Source organism: Drosophila sechellia, chromosome 3R, assembly GCF_004382195.2.
Source record: "Drosophila sechellia strain sech25 chromosome 3R, ASM438219v1, whole genome shotgun sequence".
NCBI lineage: Eukaryota > Metazoa > Arthropoda > Insecta > Diptera > Drosophilidae > Drosophila > Drosophila sechellia.
In genome coordinates, this window is record NC_045952.1 from 8,167,067 (window position 1) to 8,193,989 (window position 26,923).

At 42.3% G+C, this 26,923-nt stretch overlaps 1 protein-coding gene across 3 annotated transcripts in view; it reads left to right on the forward strand.

The window, feature by feature from the left end:
• The first annotated feature begins 1,471 nt into the window (after window positions 1-1,471).
• The window catches only part of LOC6619273, a 71,007-nt gene continuing 45,555 nt past the window's right edge, over window positions 1,472-26,923 (forward strand). Inside the window, exons 1-2 of one of the 3 annotated variants that reach the window (XM_032720592.1) lie at window positions 1,472-1,759; window positions 12,899-13,354. In XM_032720592.1, coding sequence (XP_032576483.1) covers window positions 13,111-13,354 — 244 coding nt within the window. In that variant the 5' untranslated portion in view covers window positions 1,472-1,759; window positions 12,899-13,110. The remainder of the gene's footprint in view (window positions 1,760-12,898; window positions 13,355-26,923) is intronic. The other 2 variants (XM_032720590.1, XM_032720591.1) reach the window with 2 other exon arrangements.

A 26,923-nucleotide genomic window follows, 5' to 3' on the forward strand; every position in this document is an offset into this window, starting at 1 on the left:
CAATCCCTGAGTCCGCCCACCAATTCTGCTGGAATCGGAGCGTTTCCTTGAGTCCTTTCGACGGCCAGTATTTATAGCCCCCGCGACATTTTGACATGCCGGCCGTGCCGACGTTCAGAGCCAATTTCTTGAGTCCTGGGCAATTTTGACCCATTCTTTTAGGTCTTACAAATGGGAATTAATATTTTTGGAAACACTTATTACTCTCTGAATTAGATAAACTATGGTTTTATTTAACTAAACGTTAGGAGGGCGGTGTATTTTTTCCCATCTATACCTGGACTATCTATAAATATTTAACAATACATTTTAATTTTAAATTTGTATTAAATAAAATATCCAATATTGCAAGACTTTTAGCATAAGTACGCTAAAATCCTTCATTTAAATAAAATATTTTGAAATTACCCCACCATGTTTATTTCCATTTAAAAATTATGCATGTATTTATATTTTGATACAGAACTTGATTACATATCACGAAATATAAATTATAAGCTGTGAAAGTATTTAGACCTTTTGGGTAATACATTTTTATTGCGAATATTTTTTGCCGATGCCCTTTCATTTTTTAGTGCTGGCAGCGGAATGGGCGGGCGGGTGTGTGTGAAGTGTCGAAGGGTTATCCTTTTTTGTGTGTTTCTTTTGCCAATTACCGCACGCTTCGTGAGGCATGGTCGCCGCTTCGGGCACTCGCTGCGTATACGTCATTTTTATTGGACACTCTCACGCGTCGTCATCCATCGTCTGCCCTCGTTTCCACCCGCCATCCATCCTTTTGTGTTTTAAGTCGTGAGCTTTTGGCTCGTACGCAGAGTCCTAGGCAGACACAAGAATTTTAGTAAGAAATCTAGTAAGCAAGCTCCAAACGATTATGTTAGTTTGGTTATTAAATAGGAGTATCTGATATCTATTAGGGTGACGTTAATGCCTAGAAGGCAGGTATCCGTGAGATATTTTTGTATTGCGATAGCTTGATATTAAAACATTACGCCTTAATAATATAAACTTGATAACGATAAAAAAGTTATCTCTTAATGGTATTTTTTTTTAATAATTGAATGATTTTTTTTTATAATTGAAGTCCATTATGGACATAACATTTAAATATCTCAAGCAATAATTTTTTGTATATAAAAATACCAAAAGTACTTATAATTTTGCAAAACCACAGTAAACTTTTTAAAGGAAATGTTTCAAAAAGAATATAACATGCGAAGCGAGTGACTTTCGATACAAGACCTTGTTTCTTACAGTTTGAGAGTCACACTCTCATCATTCCACGAAAAAAATGAGAAAAGAGAACGAATTTGCTGGGCGAATGTGCAACCAAAACAAAACGGATAATTGTGAGTGTCCCTTCTCTCTTTTACTCTCAGCTGGAAATCTCTGACTTTACAGCTGTTAATTCTTAACTTTGCACTGTTAATTTACATTTGCCGATGGCCCAGAGAACTCGGAGCCGAGTCCTTTGAGCCTCGTGCGTTGAAAGGACCCGACTTCGTACGGGCCAAACAGTTTTCGACTGAGACTCGTGACGAACGGACGCGCGGCCAATGGCAAGCGGGCAGTGCGATTCAATTCGATGCGAATTCGACTCTAGCGGAGGCGGAAATACGAATGCCAACGAATTGCCAATGGCACAGCTGACATGTGTGCGTGCCGCGAGCGATGATCGTCGAGTCGAGTGAATGGAATATTCAGAAACGTAGATCTCAATCTTCGAGTGAAATCGGAGCTAAGCTGTAAATCATAAAGTGTCAGTCAAAAAAACCAACAAAAATCAGTCGAGTGTGCTTTCTTCGCCCGAGATTTGTGCCACTGCATACTATAGCCCATAGTATATAATTTAATTTGCCAAATGTGTTGGAAAATTGTATGGCCCGGCGAAGGGGAAAGTGGCAAGCAAAGGAAAACTCCGAGCAGCAGCTGCAAGTGCCGCACGGCTTACTGCTTACTGCTTATGCTGGTAATGGGTTAATGCGGTTGAGCACTCGCATGCCTTCACGCTTATCCCCCCGTCGCCCATCGCCCCTCTGGCATCGCACATCGCTTCGAAAAAGCAAATATTTCATGTTATTTACCTAGGTGCGCCACTTTCGTTAATTGTATGCAAAAAAGTTGCCAACCCAACCCCCTTCCTCCACACTGTGGCACACTCTCCGTGGGTGAGTGAAGTGAAGTTTTTGGCTCAGGTTTATTCGCTACAACAACTTTCGGGTGGCTGGTTCAATTACAACCCCATGGCCCACAGCCCACGGCCCACGGCCCATCGCACATCGCCTGCCGCACTATTTCCGCTCTAAAATTTGAGCCAACTTGCCGTTGCCAGCTGGGCTCCTCCTGGTTTAGTACTGTTTCAGCAAAGCAAAACCTGTTCCTGCGACTTTGCTGCGCCTCACTTAGTAAATAAATTGGCAATCGCATTTAATGTGAGTTTATGTGCGTCGCTACCTTGGGTCGACTGCTCGGCTCGGCTCCTCTACTCTGCCATTTGGTAGTTCTTTTTTTTCGGTTTCTTGGCTCGTGCTCATGTGCAAATCGTAAATTCACGTTAATGCCGAAATTTCACGTGATAATGACGTGATTACCTGGCGCACACACACACACATACAGGCCCACAATGTGGCGATCCATGCACATGTCTCCATGTCCCCATGTCCTCATGTCTCGCCATGTCGCCTGCCTATCCTTGTCTGCCAGGACTTGGGGCATAAATACGTAACATTCAACTGGGAACTTGGTACTGGTAACTGGTAACTGCTAACTGGGAACTGGTAACTAGGAACTCACTCCGCTGGCAGCTCAACTGAAAAATGAGTGCCCCTAAAATAGTTGCAATGCATTCAACTGAATCGGAGTGCGGTGGTAGTCTTGGCCGGGAATTTCTGGTTAGGCCCAAGCGTAAAATTGTTGGCGTAGTTCCCAAGTGCTGTTCAATGAGTTGTAGTTGAAGTTGCAGCAATTGTTCAGTGCCACCGCTCCATTCGTAATCCATTCCCAATTTAAATGGCAAAGGGGTACTGTTCTGATTTTTTTTAAAGCGTTGCCTAACTGTCTCAAAGTTTCTTTGCCATCGCGTAATTTGGCCGTATTCTTTGCGTTTTATTTGCAACTTTTTAATTACTTTTGAGTAGCGATTTGAACTTTGCGCCTGTCGCCCGTTTACACTCTAATTAAGCGGCCCATTCAAGGGCTCTGTATTTTGTATTTATATCCTTTTGCTCCTGCTCCTGTTTCTTATCGCGCCAAGTAAAAGAAGTTCTCGACTTTTAAATGCAGCTGTCCATACTTGGTGGCGCTTTAAACGTTCGCTGGCATTTCCGTTTCCGTTAAATCGCTCCTAAGCCAGTTTGTTAGTTTTACCTTGACATTTTATGCAGTTTTTCTTGGTGTTATATGTATGTATTTTTTTACAGCTATTTTTTGTGTGCCTTTGTTTTGCTTGTTACCTGCGCGCAATTTTTTCTAGTTACACAGGAAAAATAATCTTTAAGAGATTACGAGATTATGATACCATCTAACTTATACTTGGATGTATAAATGAATTCCTTTCATAATTTAAGCCTAGTCAGTGTTCACTTTGTTAAGTTAAATAACTTAACTTACCAAAAAAAAAGTTTCAAGAATATCGGTTTCTGACTTCTTTCATTGTGGTTAATCGAAGACAAGCTATTATTTAGATACTTTTTGTTTTAGCTACATAAATTTAATTTTTTGTGAACAACAAAAGAATTATTTATTATTTCGCCGTGTGTAGTGGCAATGGCAGCAGCTGCTTGTGGAACAACTTTAACAATATTTGCTTTGCTGCAACACTCCCCCGCCCCCTGCTCGGCGATCCGTGGCCTTTGTTCGGCTCCGGACTCCTTTCACTTTGAGTTCCCCGCTGTCCGCACCCGAATCATGAATCATTTCTACCGCTGCACCCACCAACTCCCATCAGCTCCTGCCGTCCTTTTGGCTACATCTAAGTGTTGTTTAATGCAGCTTTTCAACTCATTCGCTTTGACATACACGTGTGTGCCGGGCTCTCGGTTCTCGGTTCTGGGTTCCGGCTTCCACTTTCCACTTTCTACTTTTTATTTGCCAACCTTCCAACCTTGCTGCCTTTGCATGTAGCATCAGATTTGCTTATGCAAATGGGTCGCCGAGAAGGGGATTTGCCATTTGCACCGCTCGTCCTCGATCGAAATGTTTACGGTTTCTATTCGAAGAGGGCTGATGTCATAGCTTGTCGATGGCCGGTTTAAATAATTGCCACCGCAATAAATTATTAAATCAACAACAATTACTCACTGGCCGGCCAAAGGGAATCAATCAATGCTTGTGTGGGAGTCGAAAATCGAGTGAAATGAAGTGATGTGGAATGGAGTGGATTCATAAGCTGACAAAATGCCAGCTCACTCCACGCACCGTAGGTGTATTATAACGAGTTTCATGACAGCAATTATGCGAGGTCGGCACCGCACTCCTCCACACACACACAAACACACACACCCGCACCTATGAATACTTATTATTACGCATACGCAGTGGTGCCGGAGCAGGCTAATGTGTGGTTTGGGCGTTGCTTTTCGAGGGCTTTGTAATCGATATTACAATGGCATTGTGTTAGGGCCTCGATATGCTGGCAGTACAGGTATTTTTTCAGCCTTTTTATCGCTCCCTGCATCGCGTTCAATGGATCTGGGCGTATAATCGAAGGGTCGTGTTTGCCCGGGGGAGTTGACAATGCATGTTTAATGTACTTTGCCAGTAATTTGTAATTAATAATACATGAGCTGCATGTTGCCGCCCGCCGCCTGAGATTTTACCATATGCCAGTGCAATCGGCTTTGGCTTTAACTCTGGCTCCCACATGCAATCTATACGTATAGTAATATTTCGTTGCCTACTTTCGTGCGTTCCCCCATTGATTTCACTTCGATTTGAGTTGAGTTCAATTCGTTTTCATTCCGTGTTACATGTCGGCAGTTTGCCATGTGCCAGCTGCCTGACAGCCAGATCACCCAGCCAGCTGCTGTTGGTACACTTTATGTCATTTTTTGATTTATGTGTGATTAGTATTGGCCGTCCTTCGTCTGTTCGGCTGTCAGTCGGAGCCCAGAAAGGGGCAAGTGAGATTTTCCATTTGTCTGGCTCTCTTGCCAGTTGTCATTTCGTATGAATACATTACAAAATCCGAAGTCTGTCTCCGCTTCACCCGCTTTCAGCAGCTCTCGGTTGACTTTTTGTTCCGGCAGCAGTGCAGCTGTGGAAGTCGAAGTCGGATTCGGTTTCACCCCTTGAATTACACGCCTCGATGTTTCTGTAAAATGTGCAAATGAAGTCGCCGTAAGAAATTCCCAGGCTGACACACATGGAGCGAGAGATTTGAACAATATAAACAATGACAGGCCATAAAATATGCAAGCACCCTAAATACCTGCAAGGCCCTAGGTGGTTTCTGATTCAGTTTCAGTCCTTGCCAGTCCCTCGATCCTTCCATCCTGGCATCCTTTCATCCTTCGAACTGGGAACTGTGTTTGCTTGCCCAATTCGGATTGTTGATGTAAATGTCAGAATAAATAATAAATACACTGTGCCTTCAATTTCATAACGCTGCGCAGTTTCGTGACTTTAACGAGGCTTTAATTTCAGAGATTATGGATTTAATCCGCTTTTAATTACAGGCAACGTTACTGCTCTGCTGCTCATGCTGCTCCTGCTGCCGATGGTTGTGTATAATTAAAGTATCAAATGTGTTAATTGATTATGCAATTAGCGGACCGGGCGTGTTAGTTAATTAAGCGGCGATGAATAAATTTATGGTATTTATATATCCATCAATGAGCTCCACTTACAATCGCCATGATTGGGGAAGAGGTTTATTAAATTACGAATGCCCGCAATTGAGAGCACTTGAACTATTGGTTTATTTGCCGTAAGCATTCATTCATTCGCATTCAGATGGGAAACTCCTTGGGTTCCTCTTCCTGTTTCCAGCTTTCTCCTCTCTCGCTCCTCCTTTCTCCTGCTCCTTCTCCTTCTCCGGGCTTCTTTCTTTTCGTTTTGCTGCTCTGCTCCGCTGTGCTCTCATTTATTCATACGTGCGCTTATTGCAATGTTCATTGCTTCATATTCATTATGGCAATGGAGCAATGTGTTCGCTTCTCCAGACAAGAGCACGTTTGTGTGTGTGTGTCCGATACGTTCGATAATCCAATAAATATTTATGAAGCACTTTATTGGAACAACACTGAATTACTTTATGGCAGACGTATGTATGCATGCCCGTCCATACGGCATACACACGTGTCATACTGCTGCAGCAGATCCTGGAGCAGAATCGGCAGGAGCAGGACCAGGACCAAAAAACTAACAACCAAGCAGCAGCTAAAAGCGAATCATGCGATTCATGCGGGCCAGGAGAATAGTCGGAGTGGAGAAACAAAAAAGGAACTATATATTCGGCATTTGGTGAAGTGTTGCTCGAGCTGCTGCTCCTCCACATATTGCTCATACGCACCGGGGTGCGCTTTGATGCGGTCACTTTGGCCAGACGTGGCTTGTTGGCATTTTGGTTTTTAATATTTTTAAGAGCCCTGTCTGTGGTCTCAACTGCCGTCCAACACTAATTGCCTCTCGTTCACCATAAATGAGTTCTTGTCTGTGTGTGTGCATGTGGCCAGCACTCATGTTTAAATTATAGACTGTCGACTCAAGTGATTTTGAGGTAAACTGCTGCTGCAGTTTGTTGACCCAATTAATCTGCCGAACACTAAGCACCTGGGCCAAGACGGTCTATATCTATGCACAGTTCGCATTGTTAACTTCCCGTCAGGGGTGTGATTGTGTTGAAATGACGTTTGCTTTACGACCCCACAAGTCCAGCGATATGTGTACAAATGGATATATACATTTATCCTGGAATTGACAGCGGTTGAATGATTTAGGTTTGCTTAGGATAGGTCGCTGATAATTTAATTTGAATCCATAAGCCACGCGAATTAATTTAAATCAAAACTAACACATCGATTTTTACAGTTGGTGTCGAACGAACGGCTCTTGAAATAAAAATTTTCAACTCTATTTAATATTCTTTTAAGGCCAAACGCAATTCAAACCCAAATTTTCTATACAAACCATTTGTTGTTGTTTCGGTTATGGTAAATAAATATTCTGGTATTTATAGGATTTGCTATGAGTGAATAATTCTGCAAATTGGATAGTGACCTGCAAACAAGAAATCTAGTTTAATTATTGTTATTCACTTTATTGCGCATTAGCCTGCAATTATAGCCGCTCTGTTATTTTACGGGGACAATAAGTAATTCTATTATGCTGACCGCAACTGTCCCGTTATTTTTTGCGATTTCCCGCTGCTAAACAAATTTAAAGGCAAACACAAGTGAACGCACCAATGAATACGACAAAATCAATGCAAGTGCAAACATTAAATGGCAACACGACAATGACAAACAACAATAGAATGATGTGATGCGGCTTGACAGGGGGCGTGGCTGCGGTGGGAGTTTTTTGGGCAAGGGCTTCCTCCAATCACCCTTGGCAGCGAGTTTAAAATTATTGACCAAATTTTCGGGCAAACATACCGCAAAAACGAGCACAAGAGCAAACTATGGGAACAATGCATAACTGGGTCAGTTTGACATGTCGTTGTCGCAGCCAGTCCTGACGGCCTCTCGCCCTCTCTTTCGCTCCATTAGCGGCCTCTCTTTCTTTTCTTTGACGTCCATCTCCCTCGCACTCCGTCCACAATATTTGGCAGTGCATGTGGACAAGGAGGACGGAGCATGGCCGACGGAATGGGGACGAATGTCAATGCATAAAATTCATTCAATGACTTTTGCAGCTATTTTTCTTCCACTTGCATGATGGGGCATTGCAGGGCGGCTAAGCCAGGGTGGCCCTGCAAAAGGGGGCGGTCCTGGAAGGGCAGACAAATAAATTGCGAGACATGCAATAAGACGAGGACGAACCGAATGTGTGTCTAAGTGTGTCTCTGGCTTGTCTAGCTGCCCTCCGCTCGACTTCTTGTATGCAAATAAAATTGTACACGAAATTGACTTTATGCAGGCGCCCATATAAACACACACTCACACACATTTATATATATATATGCATTAGGGTGGACCAGTATTAACAATCCTGCCAAAATTTCAATTTTCAATGATAACAGACTTGTTTCTTGTAAGATCTGATTGTATTTGTATTGCGGGTGTATTTTTGGGAGAAAAGATATTTCCAATTATACCATTGAATTGTGAGCTCACCGCGTATTCCGCGCACCAGAGGTCCACCCCCCAATGTCAGTGTGTGCATATTTTGTGGAACGTTAGTGCGAGACATGACTTTGACTAACGTTGTTGCCGCATGTAAATGGCACCATACCGCACGCCGAGTCAGCCGAAGCCCAGACCTGGATCCGATCCCGATCACAATCCCTAACCCAAGCCGTACTCCAAGCCCATGCCACATTGGTGGAGACCATGCCACACGTTTCCCCGTAATCATCCATTATCCTAATGCCAGGTCCATGTGCCCAGGTCCCCCGAGTCTGCAGCAAGTGTGTGTGTGTGTACACTGGCCGATTGGATTATGCCTTTAACCTGCGTACACTGCTCGACTTTTCGTGGCCTTCACAGCGACATTTATTAATGATGCGACCGGAATTTGTATTTTGGCCCACTTGTATGCAGTTGCGCAGCCCCAAAACTATTTGCGTAATCGTTTTAATTGGCCCATTAAGGGAGGCATCGATCGATGTGGGCAAAACTGTAAAATCGAAAAGGGCAAAGGACTAAATCCAAGTCCTTCTGCGTCACTTCAACTGCGGCCAATTAGGGTGAGCCACACTCCTCCCCCATTCACCAGCTATATTTTAAATGTTTGATTCATTTTCCAACCCATCCTACTATCCCGGTGGAAATACTCGTGAACCTCTGACGACATCTGCTGCGATTCTCAGATAGTTACACGTACATTGTGGTGGGCAGGTGGGGTCCTGAAATCAATACTCATAAATTAAAGTCATAAAATGGCAACATCATACCAATACAGTAACACAGTAAATATAAATAGAAGCCAGACACGAATTTTCAAGTGCCACCATCAGTCTGCACTTCGGAATCAATCGATTCACGTGTCGTACTGCCTGTCGTTCCATGGCTGAACTTTGAAGAAGGATTTGGTCCGAAAGGACAAAGTTTAAAGCCAAAGTAGGAAACCCAAATCGAACGAGAGATCTAAGTGCGCTTTCTAATTACCATGTGTACTCCGATGCTCTCTTTCAATTCAGGTGAGATGAGTTGGCTGGGACATCAGAAATCTGGATAAGGACAGGTCGGACAAGTTTACGATGGCAGGGCACATGACAGTATCCGCAGACGCGACCTTCAGGCCCATTTAAACTTTCACAAACAATAAAAATCGCCCTACATAATACATGAGTCCGTGTTACGACCGCGTGACAGACAGACAGCCAAAATAAGTTCTCTGGGCTTGGATTCGTGGCTTTATGCCCAAAAAGCCAACAATCCAGCGCGAAGTGAAATGCGGAAAACAAGTTTTGCATTTGAAGGGGCAAACATTTGCGCACTCATTACGGATCTGATTGTTTGACTGCCGACTACCACAACTTTCGAACTATTAAAATTTCATTAGAGTTTCGCTCTGGCCTGTAATTATGAATGGAGTTAACCAGACAGTTGACCAAAAACCCAAAGAAACTTTTCCTATGAAAGAGTTTGCAGCTTTGCTCACTTAATTTAGTATGGTTAAAGCTTAGTAGTGTGCGCCATCAATAACAGATTCAAGGATATAATTAATAGTTAAATATTGCATTTAGTGTGTGTGTGCAATACTATTATATTTTCAATTTCACACCTTTGCCTCGTAGTTTATGAAATTCACCTTAATTTAATCAGTGATGCTCTTAACTTTAGAGGAGTTAATTATCTTGGATCACAATTAACTTTGCCAGTCGAGTACCTTGCGGCTCGAATTGCATTTGTCATGCATAGAAGACGTACCGGAAGGCAACAAATGTCACTCGACACTGCGTCATTGTTGTGACGTCAAGGTGCAACCGCATGAGAAGGAGCTCTCAAAGGACTCCGTGGAAGTGGGAAAGGGGATGGGTGAGGGGGTGATGGGATATCAAGTTGTTATGTTGCACATAATTATATCAGAGCCGCGAAAGTTTCCCGACAGTTTCGTTGAGTGCCACTCAGCCAGCAGGCGAAGGAGGAGCAACTTTTATGAGATCCTGACACTGGCAGGCGGCTAATTAGATATTCTATCGTCCTATTTAATGCACTCGACTCCCGGCCAGCATTCTAGGGATTCTTAGCAAAGTGTTGTGTCACTTCGCCCCGCTCGACTAACTTCTAACTCCCCCCCACCCTTTGTGAACGATTCTTATTGCCGGACTTAAGAACTAAAGAATTCCAATTTAAATCGAATTTTCGGCATGGCATGTGAAAGGCATGTGGCATTCTCTCTATTTTCCAGGCCAAAGCCTTGCCAAGTGTGTCGATGCAGTGACTCGGAGAGCTTGACATACAAATTTGTGGTACATTTATTGGCTTGTTTGGTCAGCCCACACACACTCACACACATACACAAATAGATAAAGAAGGCGGGGTCCAAATGGCAAGATATTTAAATGTTAAGCTGACTCTCAAAGTCAGGGACCATTGACACACATATTTGCACAGCTGGTGAGCTGAGACCGGACTTTCGGTTCCGCTCCAAGATCCTGCCAGTAAGTCCTGGCCATGGCCGTGCGGTCCAGTCCTGTGCACTCTAATTTGCTTTATTTATTACACATTACCAGACCAGTCCAGACCAATTGCAGGGAACAGGCACCGGGCACAGATGGCCGCCTTTTGGCTTCAACGATAACTTATGCAAAAAGTTGAAACTTTAAATAAATAAACTTTGAGGCGGAGGCTGCTCCTGCTTTTGCTCCTGCTCCTGTGCTGTTCACACGTAACAATTTGCGAGGTAAACATGGCTTTATTTTAGTTTCAATTTTCGCTTCGTTATTTTTCCACACATACACAGACAAAGGGGCGACTGTTTGTTTTTAGATTGCAGCAGCGCGTTGCATGTTGTCTTTGCCCGTCGCCGTCGTCTTTTTGCCGCCATTTTACGCTCGTTATGGCAACACTTTGGCTCAAAAGCAAACGACATCTCAAACGGCGGCCGCGTTTCCACAGCGAGAAAAAGTCAGAAGGATTGGCAGGAGAACGATCCTGCTCCTCCGCCTCCTTCGAGGAACCGAAGCAACTGCGGGCTGCCTAGATGGCTGGCTGCAAAAAATCATTTCAAGCAGAAACAACAAGGGAAATGCGGAAAACGCCTTCGCGACTCTCCTTCTGCAGGGTGGCCCCTTTTCCAGTCACATTTTCCGCCTAACCCCCCGGCCGTTTGTTTGCCTGCACTCACTCCGTTGACTAGCAACTTTCGTCGCCTCGCCCTTCGTCCTTCAACCTCCTGCCTCACCCTAGCACCCACACACCCACGAAGCCGACGTGATTGACTGCACTGCGACGTGTCTGATTCACAGAGAAAAAAGGTGGGGGTCTATAATTCTCGCTTTAAAACGCTTCTTGGATCTCACATCAAAAGGTGGAAATATATAAACACTAATCCTACTTTAAAATCCAAGGAAGTTGGAGTTATTGTTGTAATATGAATGATATCAATTTTGGATGCTAAATCGAATTCATATAGCTATTGGGTTTAAAAATTATTCACATGGGTAAAACAGTGCAATTAAAGAGAAAGACGTAGTTCACAATACCATTGTACTGACTTGATTTATTTACCAACTTATAGATCGTGAGATACAATGTTTTTTCACCGTGTTCCTTGTTTGCCTTTTTTATCTTGTCTGGTAATAATTTTCCTTTCCTGCTCCCAAAGATGCGTGTTGCATTTGCCTGTCTGCCGTCGGTCGTGTGTCGCCGTTATTTGTTTACATGATTGCGCACAGGAGGAGTGTCTGCCCTCCACATTTCCTTGACTGCTTACAGCTTTTCCCTTATCCTTCGCCTGCTGCATTAGCACTCGAGTGTTTGCATTTCCTTTGAGCCAAATCGCAGCAAATTATATTTTTATTGATTCGGCAAACATTTGAGCTGCGCGATTTGCCCGATAAAGGCGCTGCCAGAGTGGCAAAGTGAATTAATTTTCCCGCTTGGGAATTTACAGTTTGCCTTGGTCTTGGCGATGATGTGCACACTGCATATTGCGCATACGCCACCGACACGGCGGACTTAGAAAGCGGACCGGTTGAAGCAAAAACCGCACAAGGAATAACAAAAAACAACAGCAAACGCAACGACAACGACAACAACAACAGGAAGAGGAAAGCGGCGGTAGCCACAACTTTTCGCATTTACCAAAAACTTTTCAACATTTTCTTGTTACCCGCTTGTCTTCTTCGTTTTGCAACATGGCCATAGACATAGACCCACTGAGCAAATTGTAAATGAAAAAGTTTTTATGTTATTCAGTGTTTGCAGAGGGCGGAACCGCCGTCTAGCCCTCTCTTTCTGCCCCCTCGTGCCGGCTCTGTCTTTGCTCTGGTATTGTTGTTGCTGTCGTTATTGCTGCATTATGTCTATTGTTGTCTATACATTTTTGTCGAAAGTAATTGTAAATGCTGTTCATAGTCGAATGCTGACTGTCGACGTGATGTCCCTGTCCTCTTTATATATCCTTTTGCATTTTCTGTGCCACTCAATTCGAGAGTTTTCCATTGCCCAGTTTCCAAGTTTCCCAGTTTTCCTAACGCAGCCCCATGTTTTAAAGTCAACATTTTGGCATTTGGCGTTGGGAGTTTGTTTTTAAACGCTCGGCTTAAGTCTCTGAATATTATTTTAAGGCAAGCGAAAGTATTGCAGTTCTGCAAATGAAATAAACACATTCCCAAGCTCAAGGCATGTGTGAACTACGAAAACTGAAAATAATGCCGCACAGTGCTCAAAACGTAAATTAAGCCAGCCACCAGCGACAGTGGTGCAAAAACGAATAGAAAAAAAAAAAACATCTTTTACCAACATTTGAAGTGGCGGACGAGGAGGCTACAACCACAACATGACCCGCTTTCGCATAAAAAACCTGAAAATCCTCTCCTGCTGCCTCAGCCTGTGGGTGGTCCTCTTCGGTGGAGCCCTGCACCTGGCGCAGGGCAGCGAGTTCCCCGAGCGCGAGTGCTGCGACCTAACCACCACCTCCACGGTGGGCCCGCTGCCCATGCCGCCCGCCGCGCTGCCCACCGACAAGTCGCTCTCCTCGGCCACAACGGCCTTGGAGACGGATCTGGCCATCGGACGATCGGGTAAGTGGTGCACTGGCTGCACTGGAACCACTAATTCCATAAAACATGCTTCAAAAATGTATCTTCTTATATCAGTTAAATTTCTATAAGAGTGCTAAGAAGGAACATTTTTAAATCAACTAGATAACAATAAGTATACGTAAGATAAAATAATATTTGACCTTTAATTACCATTTTCATAAAATATATAATATATAAATACGTCTAATGTATAATATCAACACTGTGTTGCAACAAGATTGGTTAGTTTCCTAAGCCATCTTGATTGCTCCCCATAGCACTATTTATCTTTAGAAACCTAGCCACATTTCTTCGACTGCATCGGTTGGCGGCTTGAGGTCCATTGCCTATTCATAGTGCCACTAAAAATGGCCCAGTCTAATTGCCAAGCGATATTTAATGGCTCAATGAGCAGCAGGACTCCCCGAGAGGGTTCGGCAATGGAGAGATAGTGGAGGACATCATCATCACTAACGCTCCAATTAACACAATGACCTTTCGCCAGCCATCGATGCAGCTGAGTGGTCCCAAAGCACCCACGGGGCCGCCAGGGGGTTAACATCGTTTTTTGCCATGCCATGCCACTGCGGCGGTGTGGGAACAATTTGAAATTCAAAGCAAACGTCAGCCGTAAAACAATTTATATTCACTTTGAATTGCGGTTTTGTTTCGCATTTTATTGTGCGGCAAGACAGCCAGATATATAGACAGACTGAGAGGATGTAGTGCAGATATATATGGGGTTATGGTACGTGTGTGTCTCAGTTTCTTGCTGCCAAGTTGAATCGTATTAAATGTTTGCTGAGCGACGCTACGTGCCGCAAACAGCAGCAACAACAATTGGCTGCCACATACTAAGTAAATACAGAATTCAATAGAGCTTTTTACCCAGGTTACAACATATTTTTTGTGTGGTGTGCTGCAGTGTTCTTGCACAGATTGCACAGATGCAATTCGAACAAAACTAAAACTGCCAAAGCAGTTTCAGTCTGAGTGTACAAAACTTTTTTGGCCCACACAATCGCTAGCTTTGTATGCATCCTTAAATGTTAAATTAGCCACGAATTAAAAATGTCAGTTGGAAAAGTTGAAGGCTCCACTCCGCTGCACTCGACTCCGCAGGACCTCCAACTTCCCATCCTGTCCAATTCCCTCCCAGTAAACTCTAACTATGACGGACATTCGATGGGTTCGAGGAACAAACTAAAGTGCATTATCCCAACAATTGCAATGGGCTGAGTGGAAATCAATACACGCACTTAGTGGGGGTTCATGTCCTGGTAATTGAGTTTATTAAATAATCACAAATATCGATTGGATTCGGTTCATTTCTGCTTGCCACTCAAATTCAAAGGACCGGGGCATTCGCATGAAAAGGGCCAATTGCCCAGCACAAAATGCGAAATGTTAAAAAAGTTTATTATGCAACAAACTTGATTGACTGACTGACTGTCAGACGGGGACATAACTCACACACTCGCAGTCACAGACACAGGTTGGCAGGACAAATTAGTCATTAAACGATGCTCTCAATGTGCCAGACGCATTGAGTGCAGTGCAGGTCAAGAGAGCACTTTCAAAACGGGGGGATCGGCATGTTAAGAAAATGGTGAGCTACACTGGAAAAAATATACCAATTTTGGGGTCAGAATAAGGTTGAGGGTATCTGGCCTTAAGAGCTAAAATAGCTTAAGAACATACCTTCCAAGTTCCAAGCTCCAGCTTTCATGCTCACATATCGTCCCTTTCAAATCCAATTAATTAATCAAACTAGTGAGTTATGATTTGTGCGAAATCAATTTCATTTCGAAACAAAAGCCAATAACTTTAACCTCTGATAAAAAGAATCTTCTTGACGTGCATTTCGCAGGATGAAAGGCGAACCGACTGGCAAAAGGACATAGTCCTTACTGCAATGGGTTTGACGTTGAGGGACATAAAAATTTCCGTTCTATGTAAGCGGCTTGCCTTTTTTCCTGCTGCTCCTAACAATGTTACTTGGACATATGTTGGGTGGCAAAGGTTGGGTGGATACATGTAGGTGAAACGTGTGGAACGTCGAGAACATCTTGCAGTTTATGTATATGGCCTTTAGATTGAGTTTGCACGAATGTACACAAGTTGTTCGAATTCGCATTTGAATGGGGAATTTCTTTTAGTGGCCGTCGAGGACGACGAGGACGACGGATGTGCCTCCTTGAGCTGTGGACCTCCGGATCTCTCGGTGCATGTCCATCTGTCTGCATGCCTGTCGGTTTGTCGCTCTGTCCGACTGTCTGTCTTTCTGTTTGTCGTTGGGCTTAGCCATGACATAAGATTTTAATCAGCATAAAATTTTCGATATTCCGTTATTTCTTCGATTGCTTTTCCCCTTTTGACATGTGCAAAAAATGGAAAAATATCATATTTAACATTGCTCTCCTTATTTATTCAAGTCCCGGCTGCTTAATCTATTTCCTTTCATTTTCTATTGCTGTAACGGGGTAGGTTGCCAGTTTTTCTATTAAATAAGTAAATTCTCTTGAAAATGGTGTATTCAGTTTAAGCTATCAAGGTTTTATTCTGTCAAATTATACTAAAAAATATGTCACAAATATGTCAAAAATATGAAAACAAAATCTTTGTTTTTGTTTACTTTCCATTTACTTTTATATGCTGGATAGGATATGAAGTAAAATATTATTAAAGTCAGAAAAAAGCCTGCGGTTCAAGTTCATATTTGCAGTAGAATTCTTAAATCTTAAAAGAGATATAGCCTTAAAGGACCAAAGCATTGTGTTGGCTAAAATATTGTTGCAACCGCATTTCCTCGCTAACACGCTTACCCTTAAATCGCATCAATTTTAAACGCAACAGACACTTCACTCCGCACACAGACACACGGGCACGGGCACAAACACTCGTAAGTTATTCCACCTTAATTATATTGCAACACCCCGACTCGACCCCCTGGCCCTCGTCCACTTCTTCCGCCGATTCAAGCCGAACCGACCGATTCCGACCCACTCCAACCCATTCCGACCCAATTCGAGGCACACATCGCGCCCAGGTGCCTGAAGGTCCTGTAACACAATGTTTTATGTACTGCCCATGTGTGTGTCTCGCTGAGAGCGTATGTGTGTGGACTGGCGGAGTGTGCGTGAATTAGTTATGAAGCCAAAGTCAAAGTGGGTCAGCAGCAGTTCTTCCTTTCCCGCTGCAATTCCGCCTCGAGTTGCCGCCGCTGCATTCGAGTGTGGCCATATTTTTAGAGCGCAGCCAATGCCAATTTAATGTTATTGCGTATACGTGCCGTTGGCCACCATTATCAATAGTCGGTGCGTAGTGTGTGCACAGCGAAAAATGACAACAATATCAGTTCTTTATGGCAGCCCTAAGATTGGTTATGACATTTAAGGGGTATACAAGTTTGACCTTACTTCCATCTTTTAAACAACTTAAATGTATCTTCGTTTCAAGAAAAGTATACCGTTTACTTATAGTATCAAATCGAATATATCGTAATTTGGTTAGTAGACGTATTGAAGACACATTTTGTTCTCAGTGCCTATATGCATCTTTGTGCGTTTGCAAGAGTTAAAATTGTAATTAAATTCAACACCCGCACATGTGTAATGTAAATTATGTATGCGTGTCACAGCCGTCGTGCCACAATAAAATGCAACACGAGGTGAAGGAACAACTGAGCTGCAGCTGCCGACATACATTTCAATTTGTAGGACACTCAGGACCAAAAACAGAAGCCGAGAAGAAGGTACAAGCTCTCGCCACTTAACCTTCAGCCTGAAACAGACCAACTTGAGATGGCGATTGCGATGAAGGTGGTGATGGTTATGGCGATGGCGATGGAGATGGCATCCCGCTGCCATGAGTGCGACCTTCATCAAATCAACGAAAGGTAGCAGCCTTTGCTGTTGCTTTCAGTTGCTCGCTGTTTGCCAGGCAAATTAAAAATTCAGCAGAAGACACAAGACACGGGGGCGGAGACGACGACGACCTCCTCAGTGCGATGCCAAAGGTTGTTCGCGGCTGCTGGTCGACTGGTCTCGGTCTCGGTCTCGACCTGTCTCGATTTCACTTGAAATGGGAAAAAATGCTCCCAGTCGGAGGATTCCAAGGGCGTAGCGCACTGAAAGCAGAAAAAAGTAAATTAAAATTGTCTGTTTATTTGCACAAAATTCCGGCAAAGCAAAGAATTAAATATGCTGACTTGCGGGAGTCCTTTAAAGTAAACTGTGTGTCAGAGGCGGTTTTCGGTGGCTCTTAAAGGGTTAACACCAACATCATACGTTGATACAAATTTTTAATGAAAATTCCCATTATAAATATATATGTTTTATATTTTAAACTTATTTTCTCGTATTTGGTGATTAATATAAAATATATTAAGGAATTTTACTTGAAAGCAATGGCTCTTGGGAGGAATATTACATTATATAATATCATAACGCCCAAAGTAATTCTTTGAATTAATCGCATTTAAGACCTTTGTAAAATCTAAATAATATAATGGAGAATCAAATTAAAAACGTACATATCAAAAGTAAGCCTCCATAATGCAAGGACTCGTCCCGGGCAAGAGTCACACTTGCTGAAAGCCAAGGCTGCTAATTAAGTGCTTTTTTTGGGGTTAAATACACATACATATAAGCAGCTTCCGTTACAGTTACAGCTCGGGCTAAAGCTGGTATTTATCCAGCCGATTGCGACTGTGCTGGGCACAAGCTATTAAGAGTCCTTTACTTACTGTCTCTGTGTGTGTCCTGGCTGGATCATGTTTTAAGCTGCTGGGCTTAACATCAATTTTTGAGAGCTTACTCCTTGTCTGTATGAGTTTGTGAGTGCGGAAAGAGGGCCTCGGCAAACGAAGAGAACTTATATTGTTGCACTGCCTCGTATCTGGCGGATTTTCTCATTATTAAACTGGAACCCATCTAATTAGGATGCGCTATTCCCGCACACATACATACACATTCATCTTGCGTGTGGCATTTCGTTAATGACACTTTAATGTGCTACAAAATCAACTGACACAGCTGGAAAAATAAATCACATTTTTAGCAGCAACATTTTAAAATAGAGCCTCCGTAGGGCGCGTATGCCACAGGCATATATCACCGCCTCGCCCAACGCCTCTCGTCACCTATCAAAATTCACTTTTCATATACAACCTACCCACCGGGAGCTTGGTCTATATGTCTGAATGGCGGTCCGTTTGCATGGCACACATTTAACCCGCATGTAGTCGCAATTTTAATATAATAGCGGGCTGGAGCGAAGACAAGTCGCCGAGTTGAAGCCATATCAACGACCTAGTAAGCATCTTTATACAATTTCATGAGGCTGTCGGCACAGGCACACGCACTCTTACACCAGTGCAAAAATACCCACGCAGCGACACGGAGGACACCTGGCGACGCAACCGCGCACTTTACATAAATTTGTTATGCATATAAAATTAAAAGCATATTTTTAGGCTCTCTTCCCGGCAATGTTGATATTTTTACGGCAAATACTCGTAATTTGTAACTCTTACACAACTCGAGAACTTCAAAGATACAGATAATCAGACGAATGGAGAGCGTTTTGAATCAGAAACAGATACGCGCACACACCAAAAAAACTCATCGGCCTCCAAATGAGCAAAGTTTTTCTCGTATTTGATTTGCACGGAATTCAAAGGGAAAGTAACAGAATCGCAACTGTTTGCCTACGTATCGTGTTTTGTTGGCTTTCTCTTTTTTTGGCCCAAAACAAACGGCAGAAAGTTAAGTTCAAATGAGAGAACACAACGAAAAGTCATACAAATTTGCCGAGCAAATGGTGGAAATATTAACACGCGTGTCTGTTTGCCACTCGCATGTCTGTGAAATTAAAAATGAACTCTCGAGCACTGCACAGAATTCTTGGGTCGAATTGCTGTAATTTGTTAAAGAAATTTATTAATTCTTAAAGTTAATTAAGATTTTTTTACACTGAAGAATGATACATTTTTAAGTAATTTACAATTCCCTTGAATGGCTTACTTAAATTCAAGAACCACTGTTTACTCTATTAACTTGTTTTTATATTATATTACATTATAACTTTATACAAAGTATTCAGCGAACTTAGATGATTTTTATCAAGAATATGTGGATGTACAATTAATTAGGTTTATTTAATCTCTAAATAGCACAGTTGATTTCACAGGAATTAATATAATTAAATTAATATAAATAATAATAAAAAAGTATAAATACATAAAAAAATATAAATTCTAATATATAAGTATACAAATATTTAATTGACCAGGCTGTAACAGTGCAGTGAATCAACAAAGGCAAGCCCAAAATGTTAGCTACTGCCGGGCCTGAAATCAAAATACATTAAAGCGTTGCGTGCCTGAGACTGTGTGTGTGTTTGGTGGTGGTGTTCGTGTGTGGGGCAGGACGAGTGGGTGAGCCACTTCATCACCGCGGCAGGACCAACGGCATATGCAAATAATTCAGGCAAACCAAAGCGACACTCAACATTCGTTCCGACCACCCATCACTCCACTCCACTCCAAATCCACCATCCGCCGCCATTGCCAGCGGCTTAAGTTTGCGTTTTTATTTAATTGCGGAAATTGTGGCTTCGCCCTGCCACACACACAAACACACTCACACTCGCACGCACACATGGAAAGCTACAGAACACAGCGATTCTTCAGAAAGCGTTGCCTTTATAATTTCTTTCATAACGCAACCAAGCATTGTAACATATTTTTATGGCCTCACATTTTTCTGCTTTCATACAGTTTCGTGTCGGTTTCTCGGGCTCCCCTTTTGCTGCTCCCCATCAGTGGTTCTCCAAAACATTCTCGAAATTCCAAAGCAGATATGAGTTTTGATACCGTCGAAGTGGTTGCAGCCTCCCCAACTTCTTGCTTTGATTTCCATTTTTCCCTCGTCACCACCACCGAAATGAAAAGAGAAACAAATTGAGTCAAGTGCGTCTTCCTCGTTGGCGAAATGGGGAAAATGAGTGGTAGAAGATGGCAGATGGGTCCTGAGAACGGAACACATCCTGTCCCGCTTGAAAAGCCAAACTAATTAGAAAGTCACTTTAGACGCCGTTTCAACGCTCCCACAGGTCGAAAGTCGTTGAGCATAAAATTAAAACCGACACAAATGTGATTTCTCCTCGCGTGAATCTTATGAATGTTAATATAAAAATGCCTAATCATAACCACATTACTTTCCGAGCTAATGCAATTGGTATAATTATTTCAACACATCGGTTTTTCTATTTCTGTTCTCCTTTTGGTTTCTGATGTCGAAAATAGGCTATACGTATTTCAAATGTTTGACAGATGGTTGTCAAACCTACGAACTACTAATCCGAAACATAAAATTACTAATTAATATTCTGAATGTAACGTTTTTCCAACCGAAATTTTTCAACAATCACCGTTTAATAAAGTACCCACAGCCTTTTGCTTTGTTTTCCAAATAATAGCTGAATCATTAGGCGCCACGCGCCGTATACGCAATATGCCATAACCTGAGTTTATTGATTTCAATTAATTGCCAAAGGAGGCAGCTAGTGGTGGAATTTACGAAAACTGCTCATAAATGAATTGGAAAAGCGTCGAACGAAACAAGCCACCAACAAATGGCGGGCAATCAGTTCGGTAAGTGGCTTACGCTTACACCAGGCGGCTCAGCCCAAATATCGATGTTGTTCCTCCCTCCACCTTAGAAGTTGGTAATGTGTTCGAGCGCGGCCCATATCAAAGCATTACCATCTAAATGACACTTTGACAGGAGCAGGACCTGCCACGGAGTTCGGGTGCGGTGGCCTGCCAGGAGGTGACTCTTGCCTGCCGCTCAGGTGCACGCAGTCGATGGCAGCGGCGATAAGGGGAAGAAAAATCGAGGCAGCCCACTCACATGCTCGCGACACACGCTACTTAACTGTTATTATTTCAAGTTGCAACAGGAAGCAGCACAGCACTGGAAAAAAAAAACGGGGTTCAAGTCGATCACAACATCTTAAAAAGTATTCAGCCTAGTGGACTTACAATTCATATCAGTATTCATTTTTGGAAATGTCTTTATAGCTAAGCAAAGGATATCGGGGATCTTATTCATTAAAAATACCTCAAAATTGTTGTTTATTTAATTCAATCATTAAATAATTCCGAATATGTTTCTTTGCTCTAAGGCACTTTTTTATCCAGTGCTTTAGCAATCGTAGCAAAACTGCGAGCCGGAAGCGGAAAGCTTTTCGCCTGCGGAAGTGTTTCGTGCGCGCCAAGTTTATATAAGCGATGGTGATACGTAGGAGTGTATGTGTGTGTGATCTCTCTGTGTGTGTTGCTCTTGGCTGCAGCCTCGTGTGTGTGTTTGTGCAAATTGCAAGGAGTTTAATGACAAAAGCAGCAGCTACATTCGAGCACAATGCGTTTAAGCAGCCAGCACTTTGTTGTTTCTAAAGGTGTTAGTGTTAGTGTTTGTGCTGCTGGTGGTGTTGCCTTTCCTATTGGTGTTGCCATTGCTATTGTGGCTTTTCACCCGGGTCTCTAACGAACCGACGACAGACCAGGATTTCACGCCTTTTTCACCTCGCTGCTGTGAAAACACTTTCACTAGCGCCCGGCAGCTTGGCTCTCAGCTCGGGTAATCTGGAATAACCGAACGCGGGTCTTTTGCGCACTCCATTACACAGAGAAAAATAATGATGCTATGCGATTTCATTAAGTTTTTCAAACAGAATACGTCTTGAAAAGTGTATTATGGTTCAGACTCTAAGTACAATTTAATAGAATCTTCAAGTTAAGTTCAGTGGTGAATATTATTAATAAAATATGCGAATTTAAAATTTTCTAACACTTACAAACTTAATTCGGTAATAAGATACTTCATAAGCCTATTGCGAATTCTATAAAATCTTTTTAATGTATCAATTTGGTTAGTTAAATGTTCAGTATCTGTTTTTGCATATTATTCGATGCCTGAAGATAAACAGCCCAATGGTCGTTTTAAAGTAGTTTGTTAAGGTAGTTTGTTTAAGAGAGATCTAAAACAGTATAAAATAAGTAATAACCAAATTATTTAAGAATTTTTATTTTATTTTATGTAAATTTTCAAATCTTTTATATTTTTCTCTGTAGCAGCTATGGCTGCCTTCTTTTTTCGCGGCCCCAGCGCACTCTGCGATTGCTTCTAATTTCGCCGGGCTTCTAGCTCCTTTCCGTCGACTGCCAGTCGATGATTTTAGCCGACATCTTGTTCGCCTGCTTCCGTTGGGTGCAGCTTAGCAGCAGTGTTTGCTGCATTTGTTCTGCCTGTTGTCGCTGGTAAACGCTGCACAATCACCGCAGCTGCTTTGCATTTTCCAATGGCTTTTCCTGCGCCCCCTGGGCGACCTGGTAGCGTGTCTCTGTAGATTGAAAAACATTTTCCGTGATTTTTTGTTGTCTGCGACTGCTGCTGCCCCGGCAGCAGTTTTGCCTGTTATTCTCTTGGCATTTTCACATTTTGCATGTATTTTGTTGACAGGCCGAAAATAATCTAGGTGGCTCCCATGCATTTATTTCTATTCCATGTAGGATCTCAATTCACGGTGACATTCAAATGGCTTGACTACGTGACTGCTTGAAGCAGAAGCTTTGGAAGATCTGGTTTAATATGGTTGTTGAGGAGGAATTCAGGGGGACTTGGGTGGTAAAATACTTAGGAAAAAATAACTCGAATTCTTCAAGACTAGCCTTAGTTCATGATCTTGATACAGAATTATTTTAACTAAATTATCCATATTCCATATAAACACGATTCCCTGAATAAGTGCATGGCTTATCTGAGTGAATATCCTGAGAGAAGCGCCCGTGGAGAATATCATGAACTACATTGTCTTGAAGGCTTTATGTTAAGTATACAACGGAGGGTATCAATATCCATTCCAGTGCCTGGAGTTGTTCCCTGTTTCGGCTAAACCCATTGTTTTGCTCCCTGTTTGTCTGACATATGCTAATTTGTAATTGCTCGTTTGTGTGCACCTACACGACCCATTTAAACACGGGTTAGTGCGTGGGTGTGTGTAAGGACACACACAATTAGATGCGGCAACAACAACCATAGCGATGTGTAACAACTATTGTGGATATAAAATGCATAATTTATAATTTCTGCGGTCACTTTCGTGCGCGCTGTTAATTGAAGCATACTTTTGAGAGCCGAATGAATTTATTGACATTTATATGATTTAATTAAAATGCAACGTATAACAGAGCACACAGCAAAATAGGCAGCCAAATCAAAAGCGGCCACATTATAAATATGCATAAATTAATGGCACTGCACAAGTTAAACAATTTAAGCATTAAAACTGTCCATCTCCCTGTCAATTGGCCAAATTGAAATATAACTATATATAAATAATTGAGGCAGTTTTCCATGGCTGCTGCTGTTGCTTTTGCGACAATTATGCGACTGCAAAGTCGGGAAAATCTTTCGATAAGCTTCATAAAAGCTTCCGCATTATGTTTACAAGCTAATAAATGTCAACGGCAAACTGGAAACTGCAAACTGTCAACTGAAACTGCAAACAGCAAACCGAAACTCGAACTCCGGCGATGCCCGAAATGCAAAGCCAACAAATGGCCGGCAAGGACAAACAAATTAAGCTCCTGAATTTTGCATGAAGCCAATTGCATTTTGGGCAGCCGGCCAAAGCACATCCAATGGTCTGTTGGCCGGCTTTTTGGCCAGATCAAGTTGTAGCAAAGTTAGAGAACTGCTGACACACACACACACACTGCCAGTGCACAGGGTCACAGATTATTTGCAGCTGACTGAAGTTGGCCTAATTGATTAATGATCCCCCTTATGACCATGAGTCAGCCATTCGGTAAAACCCACTGGTGACCTTTAATCTGCTGACCCGAGTTGGAGCCAATTTTGAGAGAGTTTGTAAAAACGATTGCGGTGCAAATCGACTGGGGCACAGAGATAAAATATATTTTATTTGTACCTTATAAATCCAGTGCAATTTGAAAATAAAATAATTTCGAAACTTGATCTGTGGTTTTACTATAAACAATTTATTTTATCATGCATATTATACAGTCATACATTTATTTTAAATAAAAATAGAAGAATTTTTCATACTCGCTAATAAATTTATGTCTGCTGAAATGTAAGACATTTATGTGGATACAATTTCATCAGCGCACATCGAGCACAAATTGCCATTTTCTTGGCGTGTACGTGAGCGCTTATAAATAATAACGATATGGCTAAACCGGAAGCCAAAGTAACAACTTCCTTTTGTACGAATGTTAACCCGTTCGGTCACATGCCACTCACACGACTCGTCCGTGTTTGTGCGTGCATTCACTTATGATTGAGTGCGCTTTGGGGGTGAGTAGCTGACTGGTTCAGCATGCATAGGTGTATGGGTAATGAGCCTGTGCCACACACTCACCAAAAAGGTCAAAAAACGCAGAATGCTCAAAATGAAACGTCAGGAACAACAACACAGCAACAAAACAACAAAATTGCGTGTATGCTGCTTTTTTTACGGGCATATTTGGTTTTTTGTGCTTTTTTTGTTGCGAATATAGAGGCCTACACATCATCATAAGCGTGTGGTTGTTTTTGCTGGCCCTTCCATCGCGTCAACCCTTTCGGAGTCGCTTTTTGTTGCCTGCTTTTCGAATTTCCGTCTGGCATGAAATATATAGCCGGCTTTCTTTTTTGTGTGTGTAGCAAATTCATGCAGTAAAAATTACATATGTACACATTTGTCTGCCCATGTGTGAGTGTATGTGCGAGTGTGTTTCAGCACACGCAACAACACCAGCAAAAATTTAATTTGAATTTGCACATCAAATTCGCATATAAATTTTTAAAGCCACCGACAGGCGGAGTAAAAAATTTAATTTATTAAGCACAACACAAACAAAATCCACGAAAGTTCGTTGGGGAAAAAAAGTGCGCGATTTAATCATTCATATGGCCATTTATGTGTGGCACGAGATGCCGCTATATCGCCGTCTCTATGACACAATAAACGTCATCATTTGACAGCATTTTCTTTTGGGTATGTGAAAATCACGGCGACATATTAATTGGCATGGCCAACTACCCACTACTAACCCCACTCCCGCGCCACAAAGACAAATTTTTGTTTGGGCCCAAGAGATAACCGATGTATAAGGAAGAAGTTTTTTGGTCCGCAGTTTGGCTTTTACCAGATTTGAACGTTTGTGCGTCTTACAGTTAGTGGCGTCACCAAAAATTCGTTAACTGCAATGGTTTTGGCCAAGGCAGAACTTTTACAAAGTGATTATTATTGTATGGAAACTTTTGCGGCCTGGTCGAAAGCATGTCTAGTTCTAGTTCTAGTTTTCCCACTCGCTCTTGTAGTTACATATGTAAAACCAAAAGGAGGAAAAAAGCCAGACCGAAACGAGGGAAAACTTATGGGCACAAAGTTTTGGTAGCATTTTCATGCCCCTACCTAAGGAATATCGCCTAGTCGGGGCAACAACAAGCCGGCAATACTGAAGACAACGTAAACTAACACCAATTAAAAGTCATTTAACATACACCTTCATATAGGACATTCTAGCCTATAGTAGTGGTAGAAATAATAGTGTTTATACCTAATCTTCTTAGTAGCTACGAACATTTTCCATTCTAAATATTTATTTCCCCATATTAAGCGCACTTAAAAACACCTTTGAATACAAACGAATTTATAAGCCTATTTTGATTTACTCTATATTTCACCACTTCTTGGCTATTAAAAATATGGCCCATTGGCAGTCTTTTTGTTTAGCTCTTTGGTAAATAGAATGTAACCTCATAAAAAGGAAGCAAATCTGGCGAGCCGTCAGTGCTATTAACTTAACCACTGCTGTCTTTTGGTTTATAGAAGGCGGGCCAATAAAGGACCAAAGACTGCCTCTGACAGCTTCTGGTCATACAAAGTAAATGGGTTCAAGTGTTTAATATTTCAAAAGTGTTTTCGCCAAACTACGTGGTGTGATGTGGTGCGAGATGCTGCCCATGCCACATGCCCCTGCCCCATGGTGTGGTACGAAAAGCTATTGGAAATGGCAGGATGCTTCTAGCACGTGTTGGTTTAGTTGTCGACAAGTTTACTATCACAGTTGGGCACGCAAAACTTTGCCCGGCCCTTTATTGGTGCGGAGTAGGGGTCATAAATAAATTAACTACTTAAATTTGCTAGCCGTGGAATCGGAGCGGGATGAAGGGTATTGTGGCACGGGGTAAGCGGAAGTTATTAAATAGAAATAGTCCTCCTGAAAAAATGAAGTACTAAAACATGTTTGCTTATTTAAATAGTAAGAATCTTGAATTTAGGGAACCTTAGTGTTAGTGAACTTTTACAGCGACCTTTGACCAAATGGTGTCAATCAGACTTGGCTGAAACAGAAACATCTTTTACTCGCCCTTTCGACCAGATTCCGAGCCGCAGCGGCAAAGTGGCCATTACTCTAATTAACCTTATTTCATTCGCAATTATAAACGGGCCGAACAAACAGTACAAAAAAGGAGAACATCACTAATTGTA